General features: G+C 44.1%; 1 protein-coding gene across 4 annotated transcripts in view; it reads right to left on the reverse strand.

Annotated features, from left to right (window-relative positions):
* The window catches only part of scrib (scribble planar cell polarity protein), an 80,085-nt gene that overhangs the window by 27,606 nt on the left and 39,604 nt on the right, over positions 1-12,875 (reverse strand). For all 4 annotated transcript variants that reach the window (XM_085286872.1, XM_085286874.1, XM_085286876.1 and 1 more), the window contains exons 5-19: positions 12,519-12,575; positions 12,188-12,251; positions 10,207-10,281; positions 9,870-10,014; positions 9,072-9,190; positions 8,716-8,915; positions 7,757-7,923; positions 7,511-7,641; positions 7,273-7,395; positions 6,895-7,080; positions 6,449-6,805; positions 5,013-5,075; positions 2,599-2,688; positions 2,437-2,514; positions 2,021-2,338 (exon numbers count right to left, since the gene is read on the reverse strand). In XM_085286872.1, the coding sequence (XP_085142998.1) occupies positions 2,021-2,338; positions 2,437-2,514; positions 2,599-2,688; positions 5,013-5,075; positions 6,449-6,805; positions 6,895-7,080; positions 7,273-7,395; positions 7,511-7,641; positions 7,757-7,923; positions 8,716-8,915; positions 9,072-9,190; positions 9,870-10,014; positions 10,207-10,281; positions 12,188-12,251; positions 12,519-12,575 (2,173 nt within the window). The remainder of the gene's footprint in view (positions 1-2,020; positions 2,339-2,436; positions 2,515-2,598; positions 2,689-5,012; positions 5,076-6,448; positions 6,806-6,894; positions 7,081-7,272; positions 7,396-7,510; positions 7,642-7,756; positions 7,924-8,715; positions 8,916-9,071; positions 9,191-9,869; positions 10,015-10,206; positions 10,282-12,187; positions 12,252-12,518; positions 12,576-12,875) is intronic.

Here is a 12,875-nt window from a genome sequence, read left to right on the forward strand (position 1 = left end):
TATACTGCAACTAACAACGGCATCATTCCGAACGATGGCTACAACAAACCACAGACCTATATGTAAACGCTCGCACTGAAAGAAAAACTGAATTTGTTTTCATGACTGCTGCAAAATTGACATAGTTCGACACATTAGCAGCCCACACTGCCAGACAACACACAAACAACCTCTACATATAACTGATTAACAGGTCAGCGCCAAATAGTTAAAACGCATTAAAAGCCTCGACTGCCAGCAGCTCGTTACAAAGTACGAGCGCTGAAACGCTGTCCCCTTTGCTCAGACACATTACACCGTTTGTACACCAATAAAAACCCAGCCTAGCTGCTAGCCTGTCCCACATGAACAGAATGTGTAAACAAATGCATGTGCAAAGTCTAGTGCACCAATTCACATCCACCAGGTGAGTCACTGCATCCACTTCAAAAGGCTTTTTGAAAGGGAGGAAAGACTTACAGTCAGACCCGCTTAAACCTTATGTTTATGACTCCTTCCCTCTTTGTGGGCTCCTGGAGCTGCTCGAGCTGCAGAGCAGCAGTGTGCTGGCCCAAATATACATATCCAAATTACAGCAGGCCTATCGAGTGTCAAGGCTGGCTATTCATATCGGCGTCTCCCAGGAGATGACTGTAAGCGCTGTGGCCAGAATAGACGGCGTTAAAAGACAGATTCGCTCTGACTGAGACTGTTACTGCAAACATGTGACTTCACTTCCTAACTTTCAAACCACACTTTTTGAAAACCCTTTTATTGATAGTATGAGGCGCTGTCTGCAGTTTTGGATGTTTTTTTAAAATGTCTTTTTCCTCTATTCCCTTCTTCATTCCCCAGATTTGGACATTGACAGAAGGTTGCATACATCACACGAGTAAAATAAAGCAGCCATCACATCTCAATCTGAGGAACCAAACAACTCCCTCAAAGAACTGAGTCAGTTCAATGAAGTATTGTGTTAAATCATCTAAAGATGAATGACAGGAATACTTCTGTAATGCCATTTAACTGATTCAAACAGAGGACGCTCTGCTTGGATGTTTACACAAACTTGCATAATGAACTACAACATGATACAGATCTCAGACAAACATCTGTCCCTTGTGCTGCTTATTTTAACATCAGACATGACACTGTGATCTGATAGTCTCCTATCAGGCTAAATAAAACTCAGTTAAATATAAATTACTCTTACTTTTAAGGTTTACTTAACTATAATTTCAGTGGGCAGGTCAACTACGAGGGAGGTGTTTGATATGGGAGCAAAAGATGCTGCTGGGTGGAAAATGATGGGATGGTAAATACATAAGAGGGTCACCTTGGCAACAAGAGGCCTGGACTCTTACAGTAGTGCCCAAGTTTCAGCTACAGAAGCAAAGCAAATCAATCGCTTCACATGCAGACAGGGCTTACCAGGTGTTGGGAACAATCCACAACCATTATTCTAAGTATGGATTAATCTATCAGTTATGTTCTCAATAATTTAGCTGGCATTCATGCATATCAACAGAGAAATACACGCCAAACACACTTGAAACAGCTAAATCATTTACCCGCTCAGAACTGGTTGTAGTATGACAACAAAAAGTGCACCATAGACGGACAGATGCCTTTTCCACGTACAGCAGTTGATCAATAAATGGTTGTAAGCAGACGGCAACATGATGGTCAATCCACAAAGACAGATTAACGTAACCGCAGCCTGTTTTTCTACATATCAACATTTTTATTCCATTTGCGAATAAATTCTGCCTCATCTGTCACATAATGAATTTAATGTCTGTACTGTCACAACCGACACCTCTCTGCCTCTGATGTCAGCACTATGAACTTTATGATGTGTATCTGACAGCTCAATATAAGAAGTGATCTTCAGAGGATGAGAAAAAGGTGGATAGGCTTTCCCTTAGTGATAGGGTGAGGAGTTCAGTCATTTGGGAGGGGCTCAGAGTCGAGCCGCGGCTCCTCCACATCGAAAGGAGCCAGCTGAGGCTCTTTTATTTCTTTTCTTTTCTTTCCTCACCGTGTCCCCTGTGCGGTACGCCGTGGAGCCTTTCCCCCCTGCGATGCTGAATCCCAGCCCCTTGTCATTACGGATGAGGCAGGTGGAGAACCGCTGCCTCGGCCCGCTTGGACTGTTCTCCAAGTTAAAGGCAAGGCCGCTGCTCCGCCTCTCCCGTGGAAAGTAGTCATCCTCGGGCCTAAGCGGTGTGGTGGTGATGGCGTTCTCTGGTTCCACCATGCGCTCCCGCAGCACTGTCATGGAAACTGTAGCACCGGAGCTGCGGAGAGCTTCCACTGCTGTGTGATGCTCAGCTTCGTGGAGGTCCACTCCATTTACCTGAGACAAGGAGATTGTTTGTTTTCTGTTTAACAAAACAAACAAAACACTCTTCTAGTCACCCTCCCTGTCACACACACAGACATGCAGATGTTTACCTCCAGCAGTTTGTCTCCCACTTTAACTCCAGCTCTGGCTGCAGGACCCTCTTCAGACACTCTGGAGATGAAGATTCCCTAAAAGCAACCAAACATTAACACAGTCAGTCTGTGACCTCAAATACTTCCAAACCTAAACAAACCCCAGGTACCCAGCCCTACCTCGTCATCTCCTTTGTAAGGCGTGGATCCTTTTCCACCAGCAATGCTGATGCCCAGGCCGCCTGTTTGTCGCACGATGGTGAGGGTGTGCTGCAAGTTGAGGACGGGGGAGTCAACAATACTGGGAGTGAAAACCCATAAAAAGCCTACTCATCTTAGGGCAGATTAAGAGGAAAACGAGCCCACGGCGATTTACTTTGTTTTGTTTGGGTTTATACAGGGTGTATCAAAAAGAATTATCTGATTTTGAAAGGCTACATTTTTTAAGTAATGGACAGAGAAAGAACCATGTGGTAAATTTTTAAAATGCATGAATATAAAGTTTTATGCAAAGCTTGCAGTGTCAAGTGCTCAATGTGCCTCCCTCCGGACGCATGGTAAATGTCCATGACATAGCCAAACTCCTTCCATACTTTAGTGAGCATTGTCTGGAGTCAGTGCTGTTGTTATGCTACCTACCGGCAACCACATGAAACTCACGAATGTGCTCTTACTCACGGTACGTGTTTCGATAGTTGATCGGTGAACAGCTGCAGGTTTAAAGCACTTTAAAATTGGATGATTCTTTTTGATGAACCCTGTATTTTAAGTCGTGGGTAACCTCTTTCAGCAAGAAGGTGGCGTCAATCAGTGCTGCACCCTTTGTTTTTGCTGATGGATAAACGCTGACTTCAGTGTCAGTTTATGGGCCTATGCCAGTTTAAATGGGAGGCAGATGGCTTTGTGTTTGCCTGAATTTGATTTAAAGCACGAACAAAAAGTTTGACCCAAATCATCCACCAATTAACCAATGAACTGACATGGGACATGAATTCTAACACACTGTGTAAAAATGCTTCGGCTGGACTCAGTGAGACCAACATTTTTCCCAAAACAAAGTGTATTATGTATGAATTGGAGTGTAGACTTGTGTACATTATGCATACTTGCAGGCCATGCAAAAAGGGGAGGAATGGAGACAAATGAGGTACAGATGGAAGGAAGTAACAGACAACAGTTTTAAGTGCCCTAAAGGTGGAGTCCTTGCTTTGAGACTCCAGTGTTGCTCAGTGTGACAAGAGCGAGAACAAATGTTTCTTGCAAATTTTCATCACCCACACTAAACATACTAAATGTACCGATATACAGTGAATCATGCAAAAAATAAAATGTAGATGGAGGGAATAAACAAAAACAAAAGCAAATCTGAAACAAGCTCTTTCTTGCACTTGAAATAACAGCCATGTGTTACAGATTTACACAATCAAAAATCGACTTTGTCATCCATCCACCGGTTATCCTGTTTGGAAGCTGGATTAAAACCTGGAGGAAGTTGGGAAAGTGGGTTTGCCTCATCAGAGTGTAACCAGCCCATTCATTCCAGGGTGACAAGGCACTGGACGGGATGAAAAAGGAGCAAAGCAGCAGAAGCAGAGGAGAGGCAGGGGAGAGGCAGAGTGTGCCAGAACCTGGACTGACTGAATATCTGCAAACTTCAATCCTTATGGCACTAACCCTTTTATAGAAGGAAAAGAAAAAGATCTGGTTCAGCCTGAAGAGGAGAATTCAACTACTCAATAACTGGAAAGGCCAGAGTTTCCTTCAAAATAGCAATATGTGCAAGCTGTGCAAAACTGCTGTAAATGCACTGAAATTAACCTACATGTTTAATCTATATGCAAAAACATCAGATATGGTTGATCAATCTGCAGCACGTGCAATGATAAGAATACCGACTCCTCGCTGAGAACCTGCTCTCCGTGTTTTCCTCACACTGTTTATTTAACAGAGGAACTGGTGGTATATATTTTTTCCTCTTTGGTGTGTATGTTCAAATACTGAGGGGGCGGGGTTAATTAATCACCAGTTAATGATGACTACCTTGTTTTGAGGTGGAAGTAACAATCTTACTATGATTACAAAGAAAAAAAAACTTAATTCATTCACTGAGTTCAGGCAATTTATTAAACAAATGCTGTTTTTCAGGTATGACCTGTGATTGGTTTATTATAAAACCCAGAAGGGAAGGATCAATGGAAAACCACAAATGTTGCGTTTAAAAGGCCAAAAATTAAATTAAAAGTTAAATGTTATCAAGTGCCTGGCTCTCTGCTTTAGACTCCAAAAAGCACAAAATGCTGAGAATGAAACTCTCACTACATGTTTACTATCACAGGGTTAAAGTGTCCACACTCCAGCTGTCCAGTAAGAAGAAGGAAGAAATAAATAGTGTCAGTTTCAGTCCTGTATTCAGGTTCTGCCACACTGGCCCCTCCTGTGAATGAGCTGGGATTAGAGGGGTTCCCTAGTGATCGGCTCGGATTAACCGTGGATTTCTGTGGGAAGTTTTCTCCATTTCTGAGTATGGGTGGACAAATGAATGGGTGAGTGAGGGACGGAAAGACAAGAGTGGATGGGAAAGAGTAGGTACAGACCTCTTCCTCCTCAATTCGAGCAGGTTCAATCAGCAGATTATTGACTTGATCAAATGACACCCCCTGTTAGGACAGGAACCAGCAAGAGGCATGCGGATTAGTCAGGCCAAAATAAAAATATGCACACAGACAGACACACCCAAAAAAAAAACAAAACAGAACAAAAAAAATATAAAAACCTCCAGACACACCAGACACTCAACACGCCACTGTCTGCTTGCAGGTTGTGAAGCAGAAGCGAATCCACACTCACTCCCCAGCCACCAAAAGCAAAATACAGGCAGAGGTGGAAAGACAAGACCAAGGAGCTGAGCCAGAATGCAAAAAATACAGTGCAGAGAGAGTGGACAAAAGAAGGCAAAAGCTCCCAAACCACAACAAGCCCAGCCTCCACACCATCAAGAGCAATTTCCTCCAGGAGCAAGACTTAAATTTAGGTGAAGAAGTCAGTTTCAAGCTAAAAAAATATAAACATAGCTAAACGATTCACAGAAAGTACAAAAGAAATGATACAGAAACTGATTTACTAGAAGAACAAAGTCCCTACAAAAATCCAGTGAAAGAAAATACGACCATGTGACGCAAGCCAGGCTCATTCGATGTTGTGTTCCAGCTCTGCCAGTACATGTTCTGGTTGGTCCGAGTTCAGTCACCCACACGCACGCACACATCCATACCCACACACCAAACAGATTCATGATGATGTTTGATCATTAGGTTAAAAAGGATTTCTACAATTAGCGTGACACAAATTAACAGATCTCAATTTAATAAGTCTAATGATCAACAAGGACATTCATTGATAAGCAGCTCCCGAGCATCCTTCACTCGTTTCATTCATACTTTACAAGCATACAATGTTACAAAAGCAGTGTGCAAGTGTCAATATTCAATTAAATCAGCAGGTAACTGATGATAAGGCGCGCCAGTGTTGAGCAAGAAAGGCTGAATTTATCCACAAAGAAAAAAAAAAAAGGTTTAGACAAAGATCTGAATGCAGTCTTGTATGGAAACAAGGGATCACAATGGCCTGTGGCTGATTTATGCCGACATGTCTGCATGCTTTCTGTGGGGGAACAGGCTAGGAGAGGCAAAATCTGAGGGGGCCAGATGAGGCTGTTGGTGAGTTTGCGATGAATGTAATGCATCACCCTGGATTTATAGCACAAGGGCAGGGCGGCTTCATCTCAGGAATGACCCTGCATGCAACGCCACATCCATCTTAAGTGAATGCAGCTTGCAAGGTGGCAAAGGCTCTCCATGCATACAATATCAAATGTTTGCAAAGAGGCAACAAACAAGGAAAAATATATATGTAAAGTTTTAAATCCTAAAATATGCTGACTTGGTGTGTACTGCATGTCCTGCTGTGATGATATATAACACTTTCTACATTCCTGAACTGCACCCTGCCAGTGTTTGGATCTCTCTTTTACCTTTACTTGGCTGGAGTTGACCTGATGCCGGCTGTCCTCTGCCTCCTCCACTCTGTGGCGGTGCTGAGGAGTGCCATCACTCTGCTCTTCCTCCTCATCGTCCTCGTCCTCGGCAGCCTGAGCAGAAGAGTTGAGGGCGTCGGGACTGAAGCCCTGCAGCAGAGCGGCCACAGCCTCGGGTTTGGGCAGCTTGGTGATTTTGAAGTGCTTCTTGTAGTGTGGCGTGTCCTTTCGTATCAGACGCTTCTCCATGGGCCTCTTGTCTTCCTCGTCACTCCTCTCGCCGTCCTCGCCGTCCTCTTCGTGGTCCTCGTCCCCACCTCGGATGATGGGTTCTTCTGCAAAGTGCACAGTGGGCTGGAGAAAAGAAAGGGAGAGGATTTTAGAGTCTAACAGAAACAAAGACTGAATCCATGAAATGAGGAGAAAACCTATCCACCATTTACCTCAATGTACTCCACCTCCATCTCATCAAGGTCATCCTCATCCTGAGGGGAAGGGCCGTCCACACGGTTCTCCATGTGAGAGGCCTCAGTCACATTTTGTCTGTCCTCGTGGGAGGTGGCCGACAGCGTGCTGTTAGACACCTGTGAGTCATGGCTCTGATTGGAGAGGTCACTGAGCCTTTTTCCCTAAAAACAATGACATCATTTTTATTATATCAGCATGTACCACAGCAGCAGCTAGTCAGGCAGTATTAGAGCAAATTTTGAGTTTAGTTGTTTGTAATACTGGAGCTGAGCAGCAAGAAATGAAATGCTATTTGCTTATTTTTTTTTATTATTTTTTAATTTGGTGGTGACCATATTTCTGACGTTATGTACCTGTGGGTCCAGGGACTGATCCTCGTCCTGTCTGGATGTGTAGGCTTCATTCCTCCTCTCTTCAATCCCTTTCTTCATCTCCTTCAGCTCACTGGGATGTGGTGTGGCTCTGCGCTGAAGGCCCTGAAGAAGAAAAAAAAAAGGCATTTTATCTGATTTTCCTTTAAGCACGACATTATTCTTTTTTTTTAGCTTTTGTGCTGATGGGTCAGGTTTGCTTTGTTTAGTTTTTACTCACTCTACGCTCTGCAGCAGCCTCATCATCCTCATCCACCTCAGCCTTGGTCTCCTCCTGGAACTGGATGACCGACACTCTGTTCAGGTTGCTGTCTGTCCAGCTACCATCTACACTGTTCTGCAGCAGGTTCTCTGCAGATAAAGAGAGAGGGCAGAAGAAAGAGTGTGCCAGTTAAAATAAACATCATCTATACATGCGTCTAACAGGTCTGAATACTCAAATGCTTATTTAAAGCATGTTGCTTACCTAGGCTTGGGGAAGGCTGCTGGGGTAGCAAATAGCAGGTTAACACTTTCTCTCCTGTTCGCTCATCGTCCTCTGTCTGGAACTTGAGCATTGGCTGAGACTGGTTCTCTGCGAGCCACATGGCCTTCAGGTTGAGGTTTGTCAGGGCGAAAGGCAAGTTTTGTAATCTGGATAAACGTAAGGTCAGGACAGATAGATGAGCTTAAAATTTCTAAGATTTTTAAGGTGGATCTATTATTTATTTCCTTCTTTCCTGTCAGTACACTCAGAACAGCACATCAGCTGGGCTGGCGTCTTTGTGAGACAAACCTGAATTTCTTTCAACATGCCTGTCAGAGCCAATGAGACTGCAGCAGGCATGGGAGACATTTGCGCTTTTCCTCACATACTGTGGTCTACAGGACCACTGTCATGGTTAAATGGCACTTTCCTACTCCTCTTAAGCACACAACATGCCTCATTCACCTACTCGCATGCATTCAGAAAGCAACTTGCCCGAGGATACTTTGGGATGCAGACTTGAACAGCCAGGGATCAAACCACCAACCTTCTGATTAGTAAATTACCTCCTGGTGACCGGTTGTTCACACCCCACCCCAGTTTGACAACCCTTGCTGTAAGGCCACTCTCTCGTTAAAACAGTGAAATGAGGGGGCAGCACGCACCAGTACAAGACTAGCTGGGATTATTTTGACTTGCAAAGAGACTGTAGGAGAATGTAAGAATAAAAGTCTCTGAAATAACACTTTGACAGCGATAATTATGCTTCAGATCATTCTAGTAACAAACAATTTGCACAAAGTCATACCTGTGATGAAATTACGAACTACAAGGGCAAAAGTGTCGGTGCAACGTCTTTGTTTTATCTATTTTGGCAAAGACATTCTTTTCAGGTCTTCAACCTTTGCTGTGAAAGCTGCTGTGCATTATTAACGGTCTACGGTGTTAAGTAAGGGTACCTGTTTCCAGCCACATCCAGCACATGCAGCTCCGTGGCATCTGCAAGCTCAGCAGGCAGTTTGCCCAGGCGATTGTCTCTCAGTGAGAGGACGTTGAGGCTGGCACAGCCGCCGAGCTCTTTGGGCACGCTGCCCAGCCGGTTGCGGTCTACATTCAGGTTGGTCAGCTTCTTCAGCTTGCCCAGCGAGCGAGGAAGCGACTTTGAAAGCGAAAGGGAGGGAGACGAAAGCCATTAATGGAATCAGTGATTCAACATAATTATTGTTAATGGGACTTAGTTATTAATGGGTGTGCATGAACCCCTAATAGGTCAAATGCAGGGCTGCAGGAAGCAGTTTATACTGTGCGTCCCTACCTGTAGCAGGTTCTCCGTCAGGACAAGTTCTGTGAGGTTTTCACACTCGCCTATTGAATCAGTCAGATGGGTCAGTCTGTTCTGGTCCACCTTCAGGATGGACAGCTGTTTCAGAGACCCTGCAGACAAATCACGGTAACATTTAGCAATACACAACATCGTACACTTCACTACTGGGCTGCACTATTTTTCATTCAGATCACATACGTGTTTCTTAATATATCTGTGTGTGGATGTGTGTGATTTTGAGCAAGAGTTTTATGCAGAAAAGCGTAAATGAAAAACAAAGACAGAGGCTGCAGTGGGCAGTTCTCACGATTCTTAAAATCTGTTTTACTTCACTACTAAGAAATTATTTGTATTCTTTCCACAGCAAGGGCAAAGAAGAAGGAACAGCAGAAGCACAGACTTAGCCCACATTACAGCTTATTTATGATGCACCATCTAAGCTGCAATATGTAGACGTAAGTTTGCAAGACTCACGGACAACATACTGTAAAATATGTTAATCTAATTAGTCCTTGCAATTAAACACATATCTGTGCTTCATTGGCATTATTTTTCCAGTAGGGGGCAGTGCTGTTCTTGTTTAAGATCACACTAGAGCCATATCCCAGTGTATACTTAATATGGCTTCATGATTAGGTGCAAAAACTTTCACTGACAAGATAACACACAGTTTACAGGAAGAACATTATTGAATTATTATTGAATTACTGAGTTAGTTACAAAACAAAGGTAATAAACACCAACACCAACACAGAAAACAAGCCTGTCCCTTCCCCTGGTGTTTCTCACCTATGCTGTCCGGGACGACCTCCAGCAGGTTCTGTGTGAGCAGCAGGTCTGTGAGAGCCAGGAGGCCATTCAGCTCTGACGGGAGCTCCTCCAGACGATTCTCCGACACATCCAGACACACCAACCTACGAAGGTTTCCCAGCTCCTACACACACACACACACAAACACATAAATTACCACTTACAGTGAGCTATAGAGACACAATACAATCCAGCAAACAAAAAAAGAAGAAAACTGCTAGTGGGAGTAAATTCTGCATGAACGCAACAGTTTGGAACTTCATGAAAATCAGGACATTTAAAGAAACAAACAAAAAAACGAAAAAGCTGTACTTACTGGTGGTAATGAGGACAATTGGTTACGGTCCAGCCACAGCTCCCTTAGGTTGGGGAGAGCGCCGAGGGTATCCGGCTAAAGGAAAGTAGGGGAGAAAAGAGAGTGAGTGGCCATATTTTTATGTAAAATCTAATTTGTGTTAAAACGGCACGTTGTGCAGATCGTGCTTCATTTGAAATCTGTTAGAGGGGCTGAGAATTTGGAAAAGAAAAATCATGTGACATCTGTGGATGACTGTTACAGAAAGATCTGATGTCAGCCTCAGTTATACCACAGACCGCTTCAGATGCTTGAAGCTGAAATCAGCGCTGACTAGCACGACTCCCACCGGATTCCGACTTTCAGTTTGACTTTTCTGACACATCAGTACCAGGTGTGCTTTCTTACCATCTCTCTTCTCTGGCAGCTGACGCACGCACGCACGCACGCACGCACGCACGCACGCACGCGCACACACACACACACACACACACACACACACACACACGCCTCACCAACAGTGCCGTCTTCTTCTTGTCACTCATCACTTTTGTTTTATTTGGTCATTTTTGCACTTCACTTGAGTCCTGGCCATCTGGCAGGTTGTCGAAAAAGTTCACTAGCTCAAGAAGTTCTGTTGTCCCGTGTTGTCCACGTCACATGGGCAATCGTATAAAAAACATTCCCATAAACCTCCCTCTCGCCAGGCACCTCCTCCAGTTCTCCCTGGGGAATTGTGTGGTGTTCCCAAGACAGCTAAGAAGCATAATCTGGTCTCCTCCCAGTCAGATGTACCCAAAAGTGCCTTATCAACTTCCAGAAGACATCCCAGTCAGATGTTTGTAACACCTCAACTGGCTGCTTTGGATACAGAAGAGTAAAGGCTCTACTCCGAGTCTCTCCTAAAGACTTATCCCTAAGGGTAAGCCCAGAAACCCTTCAGAGGAATCCACCCACAGCCCTTGGATATAGTTGAGGGTATTTAACCGGTAGGCTCAATTAGCTAAAGTACTGCTTCAGCTTTGCCTTTACTTCTGTTTTCACCAGCTACACCAGTAAAATTACTTCAAATCTCCAACTCTACACTTTTCCCGAGTTGGAAAAATATGCCTTTGATACTTCAGGCAACAATCCCCACAAACCTGTAGAGGACAATTCAAACTTTGAAACAGAAGATAAATAAAAATTAAAGGTGACCCTATTATGCTGTTCCTTGGTTTATATCAAGTATGTAATTTTACAATGGTAATAATGAGGTCAGTAAATGTACAAGTAAACCTCAGATCTCATAGATGCACAGGGGCTGCACAAAAATCCAACATAAGATAAATACGGATTGAACCATTCAAGTATGACAGGTGAGTACAAGAATCAGCACAAAAGCTCTCCTTTAAATATGCATATGATCTTTCCCGTGTATTAGTGTACTGAAACAGAAACTTCAGGACTTTCAGAGACTTCTAGTCTGACACAGATTTCTTAATCTAATGTTGGTAAATCAGATTCTGATTTTAGGAAAAAAAGTCAACTGAAGGATCTTGAAATGAGCTCAAATTTAAAATATGAAATAATTAATTAGCATCTAAGCTGGCTGAGCGATGGTCTATGACAGGCATGCAGGCAAGGTTTCATCATGATGTCAACTGTTTGTTCAGCCTCCGCCCTCGTCAGGACATGAGACATTGTTTGCTCTGTCCTACACAGACAGGTGGGTGTTCCCGGGCTAAAACCGGCACTCACTCTGGGGTAGTGCAGGCAGGGCTTCACTTCTTTCAGACTGGCTGGGCTGCGTTTGGTGAAGTAAACATGTGGTCTGGATCATAATTACTGTGGTGGGACTGTGAGAGGGATATTTGTGATACGTGTCAATTTGAGAGTGTGTGCGTGTGTGTATGTCTGGTCTACTGGTTGTGCGAAAATGAAAAATATTATTTTAAGACACAATCAAGGGTGTTGTCTGAGCACGATGATGATCATTTAAGGGGATGAGACGCTGACTTACCAAAACTTCCAGTTCATTGCTGCCCAGGTCCAGCTGTTCCAGTTTCACCAGGAAAGAGAGCGACCTGTATCAAAGCACAACCGGTTACGTCACACAAATATGTGCACTCAAAGAACAAAGAGCTCCGGCTCCAACTGGTAACAGCATACCATTCATTCACATGTAGTGATGTACGTTCATAAACCTGCTGTTACAAGTAACTCGTGGTGTGTGCCTTTCCCGAAACGTCTACAGTAATTGACAGGTAAAAGTAGCAGTGACAAAACACCCCAATGAAAAATGCGGAGAGTGAAATATGTATGTGTGGTATGAGCAGAGATGAAAAACTTACGTGGGCAGAGACTTCAACAGGTTCTCCCTGAGCTCCAACGTCACCAGGTTGGCCAAACTACAAAAGCAGGAATGACAGAGAACACGAGGCACATAAATGAAGAGAAACAAAAAATATGAGGGGCAGGAGTTGGCAGGTGAAGAGAATAAAGGATGGGGGAGGAAAAGAAGGGAGAGGAGAGGCAGGCTGGTTAGTCAGATGGCGGGTCTGTTCGTCTGGGCTGCCAGGCGTGGTGAGGGACTCTTCCATCTGTCTGAGAACAGCAGTGGCCCGCAGCCTCCTCAGAGCACATCGGTACTCCTCGAGAACCTGCACGCTCGCTTTATTCATGCACATCTGTAAATCTCAGTGGCCACA

This window comes from Mchenga conophoros, linkage group LG9, assembly GCF_057382185.1.
Source record: "Mchenga conophoros isolate Kocher_MC1m ecotype Shallow Benthic linkage group LG9, M_conophoros_male_GT1.1, whole genome shotgun sequence".
Taxonomy (NCBI): Eukaryota; Metazoa; Chordata; class Actinopteri; order Cichliformes; family Cichlidae; genus Mchenga; species Mchenga conophoros.